General features: G+C 38.5%; 1 protein-coding gene across 11 annotated transcripts in view; it reads left to right on the plus strand.

Annotated features, from left to right (window-relative positions):
- TBC1D1 (TBC1 domain family member 1) overlaps positions 1–20,466 on the plus strand; it is a 103,671-nt gene that overhangs the window by 81,938 nt on the left and 1,267 nt on the right. For all 11 annotated transcript variants that reach the window (XM_042470227.1, XM_042470228.1, XM_042470226.1 and 8 more), the window contains 7 exons: positions 2,586–2,771; positions 5,783–5,944; positions 7,746–7,904; positions 12,058–12,302; positions 13,512–13,671; positions 16,227–16,396; positions 17,473–17,643. In XM_042470227.1, the coding sequence (XP_042326161.1) occupies positions 2,586–2,771; positions 5,783–5,944; positions 7,746–7,904; positions 12,058–12,302; positions 13,512–13,671; positions 16,227–16,396; positions 17,473–17,643 (1,253 nt within the window). The remainder of the gene's footprint in view (positions 1–2,585; positions 2,772–5,782; positions 5,945–7,745; positions 7,905–12,057; positions 12,303–13,511; positions 13,672–16,226; positions 16,397–17,472; positions 17,644–20,466) is intronic.

Here is a 20,466-nt window from a genome sequence, read left to right on the forward strand (position 1 = left end):
AAACCATTGCACCATTCTGGCTGATCTGATTTGTACTACTTAGGTTGGTATGTCAGCAGTTGGGCAATTTATGACTTTCCAGGTGTTGGGAACACCATAGCCAATAGTTATGGTATGATAGGATTTACAATGCACCAGCACATGCGACTGAACAATAAATTGCCTACTACTGTACTTCACTAAAATTTCATGACTGGAAAGAAAATGGTGGTCACCCACCCGAACTGCTCTTTCATTTTTTTTTATCTTGTACCCTAGATGGCACTGTTTCTCTTGCTTGTAATTCTAGAAGATTAAAGTTGTTTAGATTACTTTCCTTGTAGTTTTTTTAAGGTTAAATGTCACAAATTTGGTACTTTTCTCAGTGCAGTTTTTTGTTTGTTTATTTCTGAGGGTTTGTATGTATGTGTGTGTTTTCAATTTGGTGTATGTATTTAAAAAAATTAAATTTAAGTTTTGGTTCTTACTCGCAGGAGGGGTCACATTATCTGGAGAGCTCTGAAACTTGCTAGAAGTTTGTGTTTGTACTGAAGTTAGGTAGTGCCTGACTTCTCCTTCAAGCAGAAGCTTCTTTCACTTCATGATGTAGTTCTGAGTAACCCCTGATTATTGGAGGATTTTCGCCACTTAAAGGTCTGGGTTGCCACTGAAAGGAATTCCAACAAAAAAGGTGTGCTTGTGCACATAGAACATAGTTAGCAGCAACAACAACAACAACAACAACAATAATAATAATAATAATAATAATTTATTTACTTATACCTTCCGCCTCTCCCATGGATTTTCATCTTAAACCAACACGTTCATGTTTTAGGTACATCTGAAGATAGTTTAAATGAGTTTCATAAGGTGTATGACAAACAGATATTGTAGGCACTATGTAGTTGAACATACAAAATTCTTTACTATTACTTTACAGAGTCCTGAATATTTGTTTTCATTTTTTAAAACTTTCTATTTCTTACATTTTTTAAAATGGGTAATTATTTGATTACTTATTAGAAACTCGAGGGGCCTAAAATGTTGATGTGGTTCTCTCTATTGAATTTCTTCCCTTCTAGGTAGAAGAAGCTGAATGCATTGTTCAAAATTATCAGATGCAGCCCAAAAAATCTACTTGTTTTAAACAACGTATCCCAAAATTTGCCTAGTACAGTGTACACAAAGCCTTGGGTTCTTTGAAAGTGACTTGCCAATTCTTTACTGCCATATATACTCGACTATAAGTCAACATCTTGTCTAAGTCAAGGGCAGGTTTGGGGGCCAAAATTATGGAATTTGATCCATGGATAAGTCAAGGGTAAAACTTAGGAGCATGTAACAAAGGATATTAAAGGACAAAACAAAGGAAAACTATGTCAAAGAACTTACAAAATTCCAGGAGGTATAAGGGAAAGAGATGGAGAAGGACCATAGCTCAGTCTATGAAGCAGGCTTTGCATGTAGGTGGTCCTAGGTTGAATCCCTAGCATTTGCTATTCTAAGGGCTGGGAGCAGATGATGGGACAAAAGACCTGAGATCCTGGTTAAGGCAGAAAAGACAATAGTAGACTAGATGAAACCTAAAACAGAGTAGGTTATAGTGCCTAGGCATACTTGGTAGAAGGTTGTTTCTTTTGTACTATGTAATTTTAGCTTCAGGAACATCAGTTAAGTTCCTGAGAACTCTGCCTTCCTATTCTGAATGTGCTTTATGCTTTTATGGAGTAAAGAGGGTTCTGGAATGGGTGTAGTCCCCCCCCCCCAGAATTTTTTGCATTTTCTGACATCACCTCAATAAACTATGCAAAATGTTGACCATGTTACCAGATGGTTGATTGTTTTTGTTTGTTTTTTAAGCGCTTCAGAATTAGTGGGGTCACGTTATAACTATAGCACCCTAGTCCTATGAAACATACAGATACTCATTTGCTATATAAACCAAAGCTGAAACTCTCAGGAAGATGGCTTTTGTGATCAGTACTGGATACTATGGCCTCCTCAGAATCACAGCATATACATACATATATGTACTTACAAAGTATGCAGGAATAGCTATGAAATGCTAATTGAATGCCTAAGGTGATTTTAAAATCTCTAGGTGTTCCTTTTGTTCTGACTGTAAGTTGGCTTTCATTACATAGCCACCATGAGCAGCCATTTCTGTCATACTCATATCTGTAAGAAGAAGGCTGTTCATGTGCTCACACTCTTTGCAGCGAATGGGAATTTTTCTCCACAACTTATCTTTAAACAAAAAAAAAAAAAACAAAAAAAAAAACAGGGTTGGTTGGTGGCTTGCATAAATTGTTCAATCCACCCGGGAAGTCATTGTGCTTAAATACATAAATACATTGTGCTTTATGTGGAAACCAAGAAGTATTTGAATACACTACCTCATTGTGCTGGGAAAGCCACCACAACCAGCATCTTGAAGAGGTTGCCAGCGAACACATTTACAGATTTTTCATCCTCAGCATCTTTAGGAAATTGACACTTTAAAATAAACATATTCCTAAGATTAGAGCAGGATTGAAGCTAAATGACTATTTATGGTCAGTAGAGGATCTCTGAATGTTTCTTTCTTGTTTTGTTGCATAACAAAGACTACTGTGAGTTGGGAGACCTTCCACCCAGATCACCCCTGCTACCTGTTTGTGAAGATGGCCCCTTTAGGACAATAAAAGAAGAGCGAAAAAGGACATCCAAAGAGCTTCGGGAACTATGGCAAAAAGCCATTCTACAGCAGATACTACTACTTAGGATGGAAAAAGAAAACCAGAAGTTGCAAGGCAAGTAGAAAAACCTGATCAGGTAGAGTGAGGAACTTCTGCCATTGGGTATGACAATAAGTACCAGTAAGTGCTCTAGAAATACTGCAGGTAACATTTGCCTTGTGCTTATTTAGAATCCCCTTTTACCAATAACCTGTGCTGTTTGCTTTTCCTCTCTTGCTGTACTTTACTCATAGTTTGTTTACTTTATCTTAAGAGCCTCGCTTGTTTTATCAGTGGGGGCTCTCAGCCTGGTTCCTGGAAGTGCTGATAAGGTGCCTGAATTCTGTCTCCTTTGAACTGTATCTTTGGTATCTTTGGATCCACCTGCTTCAGTTTAGGTTAATGGTCACTTTGGTATCTGTTAGCATCCTAATCAATTTTTCTGAACAAACTGTATGAGGAGTTGTCTTTGCATGCTGATCCAGTGGTTTTAACTAGACTAACGGGTAGACATTGCTTATTGTCATACAAATATTGTAAATGCATTAGGAACTTAGTGGTCAGAAAATGTTTCCTCTTTTGTAATAATGAATCAATTTATAATTGATTTAAAAGACAACATGGCAGATTTATCACCCCCAGGGTCCTAGCCCAACACCCAACCTCTACACCACACAGGCTCTCATGTTAGTCATCTTTAATTATTTGGAAACATAACAACAACAACAACAACAACAACTTTATTACAGCCATTTGGCCAGCACATTTTGGAAACATTAGAAGATGAAGCAAACCTATTTTCTGCTGCTGAGTGTATTGTTGTTGCATGCCTTCAAGTCAATTCAACTTATGGCAACCCTAATGCAAACCTGTCATGGGGTTTTCTTAGCACGTTTCTTCAGAGCAGGTTTGCCATTGCCATCCTCTGAGGCTGAGAGAGTGTGACTTGGCCAAGGCCACTCATTGGTTTACATGGCTGAGGCAGGATTCAAATTCTGGTCTCTAGGGTCATAGTCCAGCGCTCAAACCACTATAGTACACTGGCTCTGCAGAGACTAGGACACAAACCAGTGGATTCAAACTACAAGAAAATATTCCACATAACCATTAGGGAGAGCTTCCTGGTGGTAAGAGCAGTTCAGCAGTAGTAAACTCTCCATTCTTTGAGCAAAGGGTGGATACTAACCTCTCTGGAGTGCATTTGCTGTGGATTTCTGCACTGGCAAATGTGTCCCTTGAGGTCCGTTTCAAGTGGCCCTTGAGGTCCTTTTCAACTCTGATTCTCTGTTTCTGTGATCACTGTGCCCTAATTGAGATGATGTTACCAAGTGGGTGGATCTCTTCATGTTTTCTTTATGTTCTGTAGCACTATTGCACTATACAGGCCGAGATAGAGTGTTCCCTTGGCCATGCAGGGAAGTTTCCCTGTCAGTCTGTGATGTATTGAAAAACTGCAATGCCCAAGAGGAGGGAAGCCCCCTGCTGCTGCCTGGACAATGGGTGGACACACGTGATAGTCTTCTTCACCATGAAAAGATATGACTGTACCTCCCTCTGGAGCATTTCTTTCCCTAATAATGAAGGGGGCAGAAGCAAAGGTCCTTATGGCTGAATATATAAGAGAAGAAATCTCAGGATGTAGTAGCTAGTGAAACTGGAATAGCAAATATGTTATTGTCTACCAAAGTGTATTGAAATGTAACAAATGCAAGAGAGAAAGAATAATTAATGAAGTGACCAGACAAAATCATTCTTCTTCTTTTTGTTCCTTCCTTCCTTTCTTTTTTAAGTAGTCTGGTAGACTGGTACAGTGAAGAACTGCAGAATGGGTTCTTCACTTGTATCCATGTGATATTGTATCATTCCATACCCAGGCAAAATAAAACAAGGAGTCCTAAAGAGCTTATGTATGATATTCTAAGAGCTGTTCTGGCCTTGTGAATTATGCTTTTACCCTGAGATGTCATAACTGGGAACAAGAAGGGAAAAGATCCTAACTCTCTGCTTTTGTATTCTTTTGGCAGAACTGAGAAAATAAAAATTAAAAAGCGGGGGTTTTCATTCTGTGAACTAAAGTCATTTGTAGAACTACACGTAGTGAAAGATTTCACTTTCTTTTAGAATGTCTTATCCATGTAATAAATGGGAACGATGTTGTGATGATACATTATGCTATTATATCATAAACGTGGCAGTGTTCCTATGATGTATTGGAATAGGGTGTCCCAAGAATGACACTGTGCTAGTATTATATCATCACAGCAAGGGCTTGTTGTCCATATATCAAAGTAGACATAATTAAACAGATAGATATATTATGCACTAGTTTTAACTATAATTCCAAATTTAAGTCTGAACAATAATTTTAATGCTGCCTTTTAAGGGATAAAACATGTCCTCATTTTCTTTCCATATCCCTTTTCCTTGGTCTTGGTGTTCTAATACTCTCTCTATAAAGTCTCATATGGCATATGGCAATCCCCATTCTCTTTTCATCTTCAAATATATTATTTCTGTCCTTGCAGTTATTAACCCTAGTGAAACTTGCCCAAAGGGCCTCAGAGCACCCTGCCTGTGCAATCAGCAGCCTCAGAATAGCTACCACATTAGTATCTCCCTCTGCAAATAATTTTCCTTTTTACTCTTTTGTCTAAAAATCTCTCTCAAGAGACTTCCTCAGGAACACTGACCACATGGTCAACCATCAGCATGGCTTCATCCCAACCCATTTTTCAGATTAACATTGTTTTCAGCTCTCAATAACACCATACATTATGTCTGTACCATTTTCTGCAAGTATACAGTACAGATAATGCAAGTAAGGTGAATGCTTTCAGTCGTTAAATGCAAAAAAAAAAGTTATTAAGAACAAACCCTATAATACTCTTTTGAAATGCCCATAGTGAGGCATTCCTGTGAGATACGTTGTTGAATGTGAATCAGTCATGTCATGTTTTGTGTTATTTTCATACTTTTTTAAAGCTGCTGAAACATGTCTTTTTTCATTGTCATGGTTCATTAAGCAACTGCCTTCAAAATAATTTCTCATACAGTGAGTGTCATGGGTGTCTTAATTTGTTTTCTAGCTTCTGAAAACAATCTGTTAAACAAACGTCTGAAGCTTGACTATGAAGAAATCACCCCTTGCCTCAAAGAAGTAACATTGATTTGGGAAAAAATGTTAGGGACTCCAGGAAGATCAAAGACGAAATTTGACATGGAAAAAATACATTCTGCTGTTGGGAAAGGTAAGTGTACTTATGTAATTATTATGGAATACAGATGCATGTACCTATCTTTGTAAAGTGAGCTATAAAAATATCTACTTAAGTAATAGGGGATAATTGATTGTCAATATGACCCTATATGTTGAGTCATGCAAATACTTGAGCATTATACAATATGCTACTGAAATAGACTTAAAAGGTATGAAAGTTATTACAATCAGATACATTTACTCAGGAATTGTTATTACAGTTATAACAGAGCTGATAAAGCAGCTAAGACATTGATTTATTTTTATTTATTTATTTATTTATTTTACTAAATTTATACCCACTCTTCTCCCAGGATGAGATACAAGGTGGCTTGCAGGAATTTAAAACAAGATTAAGTTAAAGTCTCATTTTTAAAAAGTTAAAAAAGAATTAAACAGCAATGTTATTATAAAAAGCATGGTTAAAACACATTTAAAACATGATTACTAATAAAAGATAGAGCTAGATATCAGGTTTACTTCAGTGTACAAATCACTTTTACCATGCATTTACTAGCAAGATTCTTTCCCTCAGCCTCAGTGTCCTTATTTGCAATATGGGAGATAATTATACTGACCTACCTTACAGGGTGGTTATAAGAATTATAATTAGTTTGTACATGTAAAATACTTAGAAATAAAAAGTGTAATTTGTATTTGTCAGCTACTGGAGTCATTTACTTATATGACAGGTTAGGGATCAGGCCACTGTCAAAAAGTGAAGATTGTCAAAATGTGTAACCTGTAAGTATACTTATTTGTCCCTAAGCTGTCAAATAAGTGGGTGACACCTGTATTCAGGAACATGTAGATGCAGCTTTAAAGAAACAAGTGGAATGGCCCAGCTAGCAGTCCTGAGGTGCACGCAGAAGAGCATAAAAAAGAGGAAAAGCAGGGCAAGGGAGAAAGCAAGGTGCAGAATAGGAGCTGCATGTGAACACATTTATTCCCCATGGCTATGGAAGGCAGAGGGGATTAAGGTGAGAGTAAAGGATTGATTATGGTAAAAGGTAACTGCTTACTGCTGCCTCCTCTGCCTCTCCTTCACCTGCTGTTGTGCTGCCACTGCTTCTCCTCTGCCTCCCCCAAGGCCTCAAAGTAGGTGAACGGATGGATCTTTCTGCTGCATTCCAGGCACTTCTTACTCAAAACAGCATGCACCATTTGCAAAGGAATGTGCTGCCTGGTTTGGATTCTTTTTATCTGGAGGACGAAAAGCTTGCAAGCTTTGGATTCTTTTTATCTGGAGGACGAGAAGCTTGCAAGTTTGCAAGGCACAGGCGCCCTTTGCCTGTTCAACCCCCGTCCATAGTAAAGAACTTGCCTCCTCTGGAAGGTGGGAATACCTCTCCCAACCATCCTTCCCATATTGAAGGAAGAGGAGAACGAGGAGATGACTGCAAGGCTCATTGTACTGGACAGTGCACAGACTGAACTAATGGTGGTGCTGAATCAGTAGAAAAAGCAGTACAGTACATAGTTGTGCAAAGGGTCATCTTTTCATTCAGTCTAAGTACAGTACAATACTGTAATAGCTGCAGTGCTGAATCACTCTATCAACCTTTTAAATTATACATAACCAGAAACCATAAATTCTACATGTGGTCAAAAGACTGGATCACATGTTGAATATATGGTACTGGGTAGTAATTTAAACTGATTAAAAGAGCAGCCTATCGAAAAGCAAGGCAATGATGCTTGTGACAGTGGTGTGTACAGTACAAAACTGTGTGTAGTGTCTTCCCTTCTCTATTTCATTTTGTTTCACTTTTCTCTTTTTATCTTTTGAAAAGGAGTCCCTAGGCATCACCGAGGTGAGATATGGAAGTTTTTAGCAGAACAATACCAGCTTAACCATCAGTATACCAATAAACAGCAACCAAAGGATACACCATACAAAGAACTTTTAAAACAGTTAACCTCCCAGCAGCATGCAATACTTATTGACTTAGGTAAATCTTTTTTTTTTATAATATTAAAAAATGAAATGATACTTACTGCTTTATGTTCTAAAGAACTCTATTCTGAAAAATTGCAATTTTCTGAAAAGTCTTAGGGCCTGTACAGACCGGCCTGAAAGGCCAGCCTGTGGGCAGAGACACCATCCTGGCAACTCTTGCCCTAACTCCATCCCCAAGGTGCCATGATGGTGTGCACCACTCCAGACGGCACATGCCATCATGACGCACCTCTGGCACTGTGTCCAAATGACGCAGCATTGAAGGGGCACCATAGAGCCACGCTGCTGCGGCTATGGCACCCTTTGGAGGGTGCAAAAAGGACCCTCCAAAGGCTGGATCGGGGCCACATTGTGAAGTTGCCATGGCCCCGATCTGGCCAGGAAAGGGGAGGCTGCCCCTTTGGAGCAGTCTGTGTAGCTGCTTAGTTTGTTGCAATTTATATGCATCGGTGAACTGTCTCGATTGGAAACAGTATTTGAGACTCATAGCATTCCATATAATGTATTGTAGACAATGTGGTGTCTTCAGTGTTTTGGTTTTTTATTGTTTTGTTTCCAGTACTCTCCATTCCATACTGAGAGTAGGGCTTCTCCAGGAACACTGGCTATGACAATAATATTCAATATTCAGATTCCAAAAATCTTTGAGAAATGATCTTAGAAAGTCTACCACCATTGCAAAGGGGATTGGATACTTGTCAGTCTAAACTTCACAAATAGTAATTATGACCACCATGATATTATAGAAAAAGATTAACCTTCCATCCAGTAAAAACACCAGATCTAGAGTGTAAGCTGCATAATGCATTAGGCCAATAATGTTTTCACACAGCCACAAAGTTGTCATTAACAGTCATAAAATACTGAATGGATCTCCCACAATGGAGTCACATAACTCATAATTTATCTTGGCTTTTCTAAGATTCTAAGTTCACCATCTTGGGATTCTCCAACACTAAAGACAAACTAATGGGAAGTGGGGTGATCCATACACCAACAAAAAACCTGATCTGTCTCTCTGGCCCAATCTCAGATTTAAATACTCAAACCTGCCTTCTGAAAACACTGGTCTACTGATGAAGGAGATGGATTCCTTCTAGCTTATGTTGGTACTAAATTGGACAGACAGAGTTACGTAAAATTACATCAATCTGAGTTTCAATGTTTAGGTTGCCTCTCTGATCCAAAATTTAATCAGGGTGATTACTATCATATTGTAAATCAACCTGGCATTAAACAGCTGCCCCACTAGGCAAAGAGGAAAGGGGGATAGCTTTCTACCCTTTCTTTGACCCAGGCACATCCCAAAGTCAGGAATCCAGAATTAGAATCAGTAACAAAAAAGCTAAGTTATTTAAGAAATGGCTCTTAAAAGTGCAGAATTAATATAGTGCAACAAAATCCCATTTTAAAGTGCAAAATGAAGAAAAGGAGATGTATAGTATTACATTATGTCTGCTTTCCGCCATTTTGCTTTATGCAAAATCTGTATTTTGCATTTGTCTGAGCCTTTATCCTTGTGGAGAGAAGGCTTATTCTTCAGATATATACAGAACTCTTTCTCCATACATATTATGCTGTTTGAATAACAGAGTTGCTTCTAGTGTGTGTGAAATGCCTTTCAAAACAATCTATACAACTAGCATGCATTTGAAAATAAATCTCCGTCACAACAAATTGCAGCTTTCCTGATGTTTGAATTCTTATGTCTCAATTTTCAGTGCCTGGTAACTACCAGAAATTCCTGAGTCATGTCACTTTGTTTTAAACCTTTTTTAACTTAAAAAAAGATGGTTTATCCTCCTTATTGCAAGTTTTGCATTCTGGTATCTCCACCACCACCACCATTCCTCCTCACCCCCCACTCCCCCAGAAATTCTAGTTAGTTCATGCTTTCACAGTGGCTTTTTGCTGAGTGGAACTGTCTGCCAAACAGGAGACACTGAATAGGCCTGTTCAGCATGTGTTGGAACAACTCCTACTTTGGGCAGGAAGGTAACGCAGAGCAATACAAGCTGCTCTTCCAGTTGGGAAGCAAAGCACGCTATATCTATAGAAGGACTCAGTTCCCTGCCAGTGAGCAGTTAGCAGCCAGAGCAGCCAGAAAACAAACACAGCCTTCCTTTCTAGTACACAGTACCTAAAGCAATAATTTCTGTGCAGGGAGAATCATAGAATCATAGAGTTGGAAGAGACCACAAGGGCCATCCAGTCCAACCCCCTGCCATGCAGGAACTCTCAATCAAAGCATACCTGACAGATGGCCATCCACCCTCTGTTTAAAGACTTCCAAGGAGGGAGACTCCACCACACTCTAAGGGAGTGTGTTCCACTTTATGTTTGAAGCTTTGTATTAAAATAAGACCTCTGATGCTATCGTACAAAGCAGCATATTTTCTCTAGATGCAAGAATTGAGAAATTATAAAGAGTACGGTGAGTTTTAACAAGCAGAAAGCTACAAAAGATTCTTCAGCAACACCAGTAGGAAAGCGGAAGTCAACCTTTTTTGCATATATTTGAGTTTTAAGAGGAGAAAAACTTATTCTTTCCATGCTCACAGTGCCTCTTTCCAAAATAGTAAATATTATATGGCTCCTAAAATGTCTACTTTGGGCAGCAGGGCAACTCAGAGCAATACATGCAGTTGTTGTAATAACTTGATGTGATAATTTATCACAATAGGAATTTCAGTAAGCAAGAAACAAGGAACATTTTGTTGTCCAAATGTTTTGTTGGACTTCATCTGCCTTCATCCAAGGCACTATACCAACCTTAATGCAACTGATCTTACCTGCTTTCAGAAGCTAAACAGTCTTGGTTAGTTACTTAGATGGGAAACTATCTGTGATATCCTGTAAAGGCTAGGAAAAAAAATCTGTTTTGAACCTTGGAAAGCTGCTGGTGGTCAAAGGTGACAATTGGGTTAGATTCCTATGTTCCCATCCTACACCATCAACTATGTAAGCTAGAGCTCATGGAAGTTGCAGTCTAACAGTAATGGTAGGGCCAAGAAGGTTTCATGAGAAAAGCCACATTTTTACAATAGAAAATATTGGCTATTAGAGACCACTTTCCTTCCTCATCTTCACATGTTTGTGAAATGGAATTCCTAAGAAGATTATAAGGTCCTATAATTTATTTGAACATAACCTGTAAGAGCCATGTTCAAAACAGCTAAACACAAGCTATGCCCTAGTGTTGTTTTCACACTTAGGCTACTGTCCCTAAAGCCACTTGCAGAAGTCTTCCCAGTCTGACCTTTGAAGCAGAAATGTGAACAGCTGTATAGAGAGAAGCAAAGCATGATGTGACTGAGACCAAATTGTCTGCCCAGTAGTATTTTGCTTCAGCAGCTTTTTCTCTTGCTGCTACTGAATGCCAGCAAATACATACATACAGAAAGAGTTTGTGTTCCTGCACTGCTTCTACAGAAAAATTTGCATATCTATCAGGGTGGCAGAAGAGGAGAGAGAAGAGCCTGCACTCTTTCATATTTTCAGTCTAAAAGAGAGGTAGAGCTTTGCTACTTCCTTTCCTAGCCTTGCCACAAAGAAATGGGCAAAAGTAGTTCAAACCATGCCCAAAAGCTTTCAATTCTTCAGCTACTTTTGAAATCCATATGTTGTATTGTTGTGTAGCTTCAAGATGACTCTGACTTATGGCACCCCTACCATAAAGCTTTCTTTATTCATAGGAGATTTGCCACTGCCTTCTACTAAGGCTGGTCTTGCAGACTCTTAGTCAAAAATTCACACCACTATACCACACTGCTCTGAAAAGATCCACATGACCAATCAGAAAGAATAGACACAAAAGCCACTGGCAGACCAATAAAGAAGTTTCTGTTAAGCATCTCAGCACACAATGAAATTCTTGGCTAGGATTCTCCACTATGTCACATCTTATCTAAAATTTGCTTTATCCAGAGAGATGTCATGTCCCTATCTGTCTAAAGAAGGTTCATTGTATTTATGTTTATTTTAGAGTGACTATATTGAGTTTAAAGACTCAGTTGATAGTAACAAAGGATTTGTTTCTATACTGCTTCCTATATATAAGATAGCACATGTTTTGTTTGTTTTATAGGACAACATGTTTTCATTCTTTAGTAGCTTTATTGCTAACCTTATTTCTGTTTTGACAGGTCGCACCTTTCCAACACATCCATATTTCTCTGCCCAGCTTGGAGCTGGACAGCTGTCATTATACAATATCTTGAAAGCTTACTCCCTCCTGGATCAGGAAGTAGGCTATTGCCAGGGCCTTAGCTTTGTAGCTGGTGTGCTGTTGCTTCACATGAGTGAAGAAGAGGCTTTCAGGATGCTCAGGTTCCTTATGTTTGATATGGGCCTTCGGAAGCAGTATCGACCTGACATGACCATTTTACAGGTTAGAACTCCTGCTTGCATTTAATTTTAATTTTAGTTACAGTGTCAGAAAAATAATAATGTTTGCTATAGTTTGCATTAATATCTGCCTTATGATCATTAACAGTAGCTGCCACTCAACATGGGTTTCTGAGGCTTTCCTCAAGGAAGGCTAAAATTTAATTGGTGGACTAACTGGTCCCACATATTTATGTGGGATTAAAGGAAGAATTGGCCCTGAAATGCTGTGTTTTAATGTTGTGTTTAGTATTTGAATGATACCAAACTTGTGCTAGTTTAACGACATTTATCTCATACCTTACAATTGCTCTTTCCTATCGCTCTGTACAGTTCAGTGCACAAGTATTGCAAGAGACAGGTATAACTCAGCATTTCTTTGTCAGCTATGTGTCTCTTTCATGTGGTTTTGCTGGCATACAGGCACAAACCACAGCTTAACACTTTCATATGTATCTCAGAGTTCCTATTTCACCTATTGTATATACCTGACTATAAGTTGACCTCATGTATAAGTCAAGGGCAGGTTTGGGGACCAAAATTAATTATTTTGATATGACCCTTGGATAAGTTGAGGGTAAAACCTAAGGGCATGTAACAAAAGATGCAAAGGACAAAGCAAAACAACATAAACATTCCAGCAAGCTTAACTGTTTGCACTAACCCTAAAGGCTGGATGGATGAACTCCTGTAAATATTGGCTGTGGAATGTGTGGGGGACAGACGGGGCTAAAAAAATGCATATGTCAAAAAAAGATGAAAAGGCAAAAGCAAAGAAAATGGTGACTACGTTAGCAGCAATTATAAAGTATAATTTTAATGTGATGACATTGCCTGATTTTAACCGAGAAAAGCTGAGAAACATATGCAGATGTCTTATTCAGATCCTTCAGAGCCTGATTCCTGTTGGCACTCTTTTGAGGAGAAGCACCAAAGATCTGCCACTGCTGTCGTTTTCCCACCCATGTAGAGAAAGTAGGGCCCATGCTTCTTTAAGGTGCTCCTGGGATGGACTAAACTCTCACCTGTCTCCACTCTGCTCCAAGAAGGGATGGTTTCTTTTTTGATAAGAGTTAAAGTACAGTACTTACACTTACCTGTGGATAGGTCAACCCAGGGTTCTTTGGGTCAATTCTTTTACTAATATTTCTAGACTTATAAAAGAATATATACAGCACATTTTATTTATTAATTTGTTGTTGTTTTCTTCAAGATCCAGATGTATCAACTTTCTCGACTTCTTCATGATTACCACCGAGATCTTTACAATCACTTTGAAGCGCATGAAATAGGACCCAGTTTATATGCTGCCCCCTGGTTTCTTACAATGTTTGCATCTCAGTTTCCCCTGGGATTTGTGGCTAGAGTATTTGGTAAGTTGCTGTTGTTCTCTCAAATGAGTTGAAATCATATTTGATATCTATTTGCAGACACCTTAAGGGTTTCAAATTGAAGATGCTTTTCTGCCTTTTTAATAATAATAATAATAATAATAATAATAATAAATATTTATTTATATCCCACCTTTTCCGATTGAGGATCGAGGCAGGTATGAATTTTTAATTAGTTCAGCAAATAGAATTAGATTCCATAAATCTAATCACATAGATTAGAAAATGGAGACAGAGTATAGTGAATGCAGATACCTCTGTTATTTTATTAGACTCTTTATCTGTGTGTATTGAGATAATTAGAATTGAATTATTTTGCTGTTTTAACTATATTATATCCAGTGTTTTTTCAATTCCACTTAGGAGTTGTCCTAAGGAATAAACGAATTGAGGAACCTCTGATTTAGAGATATAGAGAGATTCCAAAATTTTCCCGTCCTCAGTGAGAAAAGTTGTCATGCTTCTTGACATGTTACGAGAACTTGTGATTTATCAGTATTGTTTTGCGCTTTGGAACTATTTCCCAAGAAATCATTTGCACAACAGCTTTTTAAAAAAAAATGTTTTGGGGGGAATTGAGTGTGCACAAAATACAATTTCTTTGTACAGGTATGAGAATAAAAGTTCCAAAAATGCAAAAGAACAATAAAAATGTTCAAACATGCTCATAATCTTAACCAGTGGGGATTTTTAAACATTCTTTTCTGCAAGAATGAAATTAATGAAACAGTGATCTTTTCTCATTCCACACAAGACCTTTCAAAATGGCAGTATTCTGACAAATAGTTGCTTGGATAAAATGGAACAGAATCATTAAAGTGTATCATCTTTTATGTACAGTCAATTTAGGTAGATTTGAGAAACACACTGTTGGTTTTGATAATGCTGCATATCATTTTGGATAATATTCCAGTTTTACAGAGGTACATATTTTGACTCACATTCTGTTCCTGAAAAACATTTGGTAAAAGTCATAGTATCTCTTAATCTTTTGATTTCACCACACTTTAGTGTGAAATTAAATTGACATTCCAAGTATAACATGTTGAGATTATAATCCAACATTCCTCTTCATAGTCATGCATACTAAAATATGAGCTTTGGCTTGACTCATCAGTGTTTTGGTTGAATGCAAATAAGCTAAAACATGTGTAGTCTGTATATTACCCACAATATATGTTTCTGAATATAGGTTTGTTTTTAATTAAAATGCATTTTTCTGCTCCTCTTGTTTCTTGCAGGAAGACACATATAACTTTCTAAATAAGCACATATATTTTGTGTGCATGTGTAATAAAACATAAGCAAGTAGAGGCATGAGGAACAGCAGAGATTAGAGAGAAAATATGATAAAAAGAACATTTGACACTGGAAGCAGAGCTTTGCAACAGTTCTGTTGTTCACACAGCTTTATATAAGGAGGGTTTTCTCTCCCCCCCATATGTTGAATTGCAAGGAAGGAGCCATATTAGTCTGTTTCAGCAAAAACAACAACAAAATATTATGATTTTTTAAAATGATTAATTTGTGATGACAATAGTCCACAAAAAATGCTGCATACCCTAGGCTTTACCATGAGATAAATTTGCTGTTTTTACTGAAATATTGTTTCCTGGAGGCAAGGAAGGAGCATCTATCTCCAGGCTAATAAGCAAACCAACTAACATAGAAACTTTCCATCATCCATCTATAAAAGTTTTGTTTTTGCTTTTGCATTATCAAAACCCTGAAAGGGAATAAAGTGTTGAAATAAAACTAGTGGCACCCCATCCCTGGTGTCACCGGGTGCCAGGGGGACTGTTGGTGGGGGGAGCAGCAGTCAGAACAGCATACTGGGCCCTGTTTGTTGCAGCGGTCTCCTTGTGAGGAGGGCTCTGTTGCTGTGGCAAAGCTGGGAGATGATTGGTAGGCCTTCCCCCTTTGCTGCAGTGGCAAAGGGTCTCCTCATGAGGAGGCCTCTGCTGCTTTAGAGTTGCTGGGCTCTCTCCTTTGCTACAGAGGTGGCAGTCTCTTCGTGAGGAGGCCTCCACTGTCATGGCAAGCCAGGAGGGGCACAGCAGGAGGAGGGCCCAATCAGGTGTCGCCCTGCTTCTGGGTTGTCACCCGGTGTGGACTGCTGCCACATTCACTTTTCCTCCCCCCCCTTTTCATCTTTTTTACACTGCAAGAGACTAACATGGCTAATTCTTTGTATATTATCATTATTATTTTTTGCACCTTTGCTTTTGTCCAAGGAACTCAAGTTAACATGTATGAGAATCCTCCCACCCCATTTTATTCTCATAGAAAGTGAAGTAAGCCTATGAAGCAAGTCTGTCTGAGAGAAAGTAACTAGCTGAAGACATGTAGTTGGCGCTGAATCTTCTTAGCCCAAGTGCAATATTCTGTCAAGTAAGCCCCAGTGACTTTGGAGACCTTGCACACTGTAACCAGCATAGTAGGAAAACAGATAGGACACCAGCAAAAGGGTATTGTGATATATAATGTATACTTCCTTAATCTCGTATTTTCCTTTTTTCTTCCAATCTGTTTTATAGACTTACTATTTCTCCAGGGATCAGAAGTCATATTTAAAGTGGCTTTAAGCCTTCTGGGGAGCCATAAACCCTTGATTCTACAGCATGAAAACCTGGAAACCATAGTTGATTTTATTAAATGTATTCTTCCTAACCTGGGCTTGGTACAGATGGAAAAGACTATTAATCAGGTATGAATGCTTCTCCTGCCTACATCTACCTTTCTCCAAAAGCAACTTTACAGTCTGGTGCAACCTGTATTCAGCTTCCATCTCTCCTTTGATTCTTTTTTCTTTCTTTCTCAAATTAAAACTCCAGGCCTCAAGCTTTCTGACATTTTTGCTTGTCTTGTTCTCATATGCAAGAATTAATTTTAAAAAAACCTTCCCCAGCTAGGCAGGTTTATGAAAGATTTGGTGAATTTTTTTTCCATTTCCCCCCTGTATTTTGGGACTTTGAGGGAAACCTGTGAAGGGTTTTATGCATACTACAATATTTTTATTTTGTTTTATTCTCTGGGTCCCATGTCAGAGAGAAGGCAGAATATAAATTAACTAAATAACCCTAATTGCTAAAATAAGCTAGCTATAAAACTAGTAAAATTTGATAACGTTCTCTCACCACAGAGACTTTCTCCATGATAAGCAACATGATTGGTATGATTTTTAAAAGAATACTGATATATTTTTGGATATAAAATAATAAAGATTTAAATGGTGAGAGGGAAGGAGTCTAGTGGGCAGTATATTCTGCTTTGGAAAGTATTTACATTCTCTGAAACTACTGGTTTCTTAAGGTTGTTGTTATGTGCCTTCAAGTCATTTCTGACTTGTGGCGACCCTAGGGTAAACCTATCACTGGTATTATTTTGCCAAAATTTCTTTAGAGGGATTTGTCTTTGCCTCCCCCTGAGTTGAGAGTGTGATTTGCCCAAGGTCACCCAATGGGTTTCTATGGTTGAGTGGAGATTTGAATCCTGGTCTCCAGAGTCATAGTTCAACACTCAAACCACTATACCATCTTAGCTTCAGTTTCTTAAGGATAATGGCCTAAATCCATTTGCTAGTCCCAGTTAAAACAAACTCAGTGAATCAGTCACTGAATGATGATAAGTCAACAGTAATGTAAATCCCATTGATTCAGTGGGCCTACTTTAGTTAGATTTAGACCTATGAGTCCAATTAGGATAGTGATGGTTTCCCAACAGGGTGGTTGTTGTTGCTGTTTTCTGTAACAAAGACTGTTTTCTCTTTTACATACATGCTAGGTATTTGAGATGGATATCTCTAAACAACTGCAGGCTTACGAAGTTGAATACCATGTACTTCAGGATGAACTGATAGATTCTTCTCTCAGTGACAATCAGAGGATGGATAAGTTAGAAAATGCAAACAGTAGTTTACGTAAACAAAACTTCAGCCTCCTTGAAGAGTTGCAGGTACTAGTTGCACACTGTAGAATGTATATTAAATGTAATTAGCCATTAAGTGGTTACTATCAAGACACCTATATTTATGAGATATATCATTAGTCATTACATTTTTATGTTCTAGTTAAACATTTGCGCAACTAATTCTGTAAGCTTAATTAATAATTAGAGAAAAATAAGATGATCAATGGATTTGATTATCACATTAAAAATAGAAGTCCTAATAAATACTTTGAATATTTAGGGTGTTATCATGCTGGATTGTCTCCTGAAGAAGCACTGTGTGTGTATGTATGTGCCTTCAAGTCACTTCTCAACTTACAGAGACTCCATTAATTTCCTTAGAAAAGGAATGCTAACACGTGGTTTTGCCATTTTCTTTCTCCATATAAAGCCTGGTATTCATTAGCAGTCTCCCATCAAAGTACTATCCAAAGCTGACCCTGCTTAGTTTCCAAGATTGGATGGGATCTGATATTTTTAGGGAAGCACTGTGCTGCGCTTTTAAATCAAGAGGCCTGTACACAGGGGCCATTTTTTTTCCTCCAGCCTAGTATTTTGTTTAGATGATGTAGGACCAGGAATAGGCAGACCAGATGTCATTCCAGTGGATCTGGCCTAACCCTGGTCCATCTGACCCTTATAGCCCAGTCTAAAAAACCTCAGCTGTTTGTGCTGGAGCTTCCCAGAAACTCAACTGCAACTGCCAGTAGACCGGACAACTGCGCACCCCCTTACTGCCACCGCCACCATTCGACTTGCAGGCCCAAGTCATGGCCTTTGATATCTGAAGGGGTCACCTGGCCACTTGGGTGAAGCCAGGTGCCTGTTTCCACCCTGATGGACCGCAGTGGGAGCCTGCAAGTAGAATGGTGGTGATGGGTGAGGCAGCAGTGGCGACATGGCACAGTGGCAGATGAGCATCTGAACACTCATCCATCGCCATGCTGGACCAGGTAAATGCTGGGAGTGAGAACAGGTCAGATCTGCAGGCAGGCTACAATGGAGTTGGCCTGCCATATCCTGCCTGTGCAATCAAACCAAGGATGAATAAAATGTGGACTATAGGCTTCCCAAACCGTGTGAGTGTGTGTCCTCCCAAGCCTTTCCTAACCCTGGCAGATCAAAAGAACTAGTTGCCAACATTCAACTGTGCAATGTATCTCCAGAATGCTTTGCCATCAAAATTTGACACTAAACCACAACAGCATGTAGCACAGTAGTGTAGTACAGTAGTTCCTTGGCAACAGTCAAAGATCCCCTTCAAAAAAAGTTGCACACTTACAAAAAAAATAGTGTCCTCCCCAGCCCAGATGGAAGCCTGAAACATCTTTCCCCCATGAATAGAAAAACCCAGCAGAGATTGAGTCTCAAAATCAGAGATCAATGACACGAGAGAGAGCATGATCAATAGCACCCAGGTATGAAAACTAAAAGCACTGGGAAATGGCAATTGGTTCTCTGTTTGTTTGAGGTGTTTCACTTCCTGACTGCTTTTCAAAGTGTCGCTGCATTTGCTGGCTGCCTTATCTTTCATCATCTTTTAATCTGGTCTCTCAGCCACAGTAACTGTATTATGTAACTGTTCTTTTAAAAATGAATATAGAATTCCTTTAATGAATGTAAACATTCATTATGTAGTGGTACATATCAGGTGAGTCCTTGAAACTGAAGGTGCTCTGGGAAGGCTGCTCTCTCTAAACAGTAATGAAGAAAGTTTTCTCTTCCTAACCCCACTGCTGCACAACTGGGGAATAAGTGGACCACAGTGGCATAATGGTTGTTAAACTGATGTAGTGTGCCAACAAATGTCCAGTATTTGACCAAAATAATTCAGTAAATATGTAAAATTTGTTTTAAAATTTGAAGAATTAAAACAAAGGTGTAGCCTTTGAGCGCTGACCAACCTAGAACATGCTTAGAAAGGAACTGAATTGAAGGGAGTACTTTTATGAGCCCCTTAGTCAAGAGTGTTTCATGTTATAACATCAATAGAGGTGCCTGAAATAATAGTCATTGCTCACTAAAGCCAATGCAAACCAGCCACATGTCTGTTATTTTCCATTTTAGATTTGTTCTACCTTGAGATCAAAACTGAGCACTGAAAAAGTAGTGTGTGGGAGAACACATCTTGCAGGTTAATGTTATGAGGTGAAAGCTTGTAAAGAGGGATAGGCAAAAAGGCTGATTTCTCAGTCCCTTTCAAACATTATAATGTTTAGTCTGAGTCATGATTCATATTTCCTTATCTCAGTATCCATGAATACTTCATGCTTAATGTATTTCTGGATGAACAAGACTATGCTTAATTAAAATGCCTTGGTTAATAAATTTAAGTGTCTATTAGTCAACCTGGCATACATTTATTAGTTTTCATGGATTTCTATTCTGCATTATGTTGTATAGGGGCAAGTTGTTTTAGATCTTAAATAATCAAGATTTGGAAGGGATGGCGAGAACATATTAGAAATGAAACTGAATTTATTATAAGAGAGCAAGATATGCGGGCAAAGTTTGGCCCAAATGTTCTAGGCCAAAACATTTGATGCATTATACATTGGTGTCTGGGGAGGGAAGCACCAATCACTCAGGTTTTCGGCCCAGTTATTTCCTATCTCATAGAACTGGTGGAACAAGCTCAAAGCATCTGTAGTGTTCCAGTATTTGTTGTTTATTCTTCATGCTTGTGTGGCAAGATGGAATTCCAGAACTGACTGTATATATGCTAATGAATTAATGGGATCTACAGTTTACTGTTACACTTGATTATTCTCTGTGTTAATTTTAGTTGGAATTACGGGTGCTTTCACATAAAATGTGCTGAGTGAGCAG

The sequence above is a fragment of the Sceloporus undulatus genome, chromosome 5, assembly GCF_019175285.1.
Source record: "Sceloporus undulatus isolate JIND9_A2432 ecotype Alabama chromosome 5, SceUnd_v1.1, whole genome shotgun sequence".
Taxonomy (NCBI): domain Eukaryota; kingdom Metazoa; phylum Chordata; class Lepidosauria; order Squamata; family Phrynosomatidae; genus Sceloporus; species Sceloporus undulatus.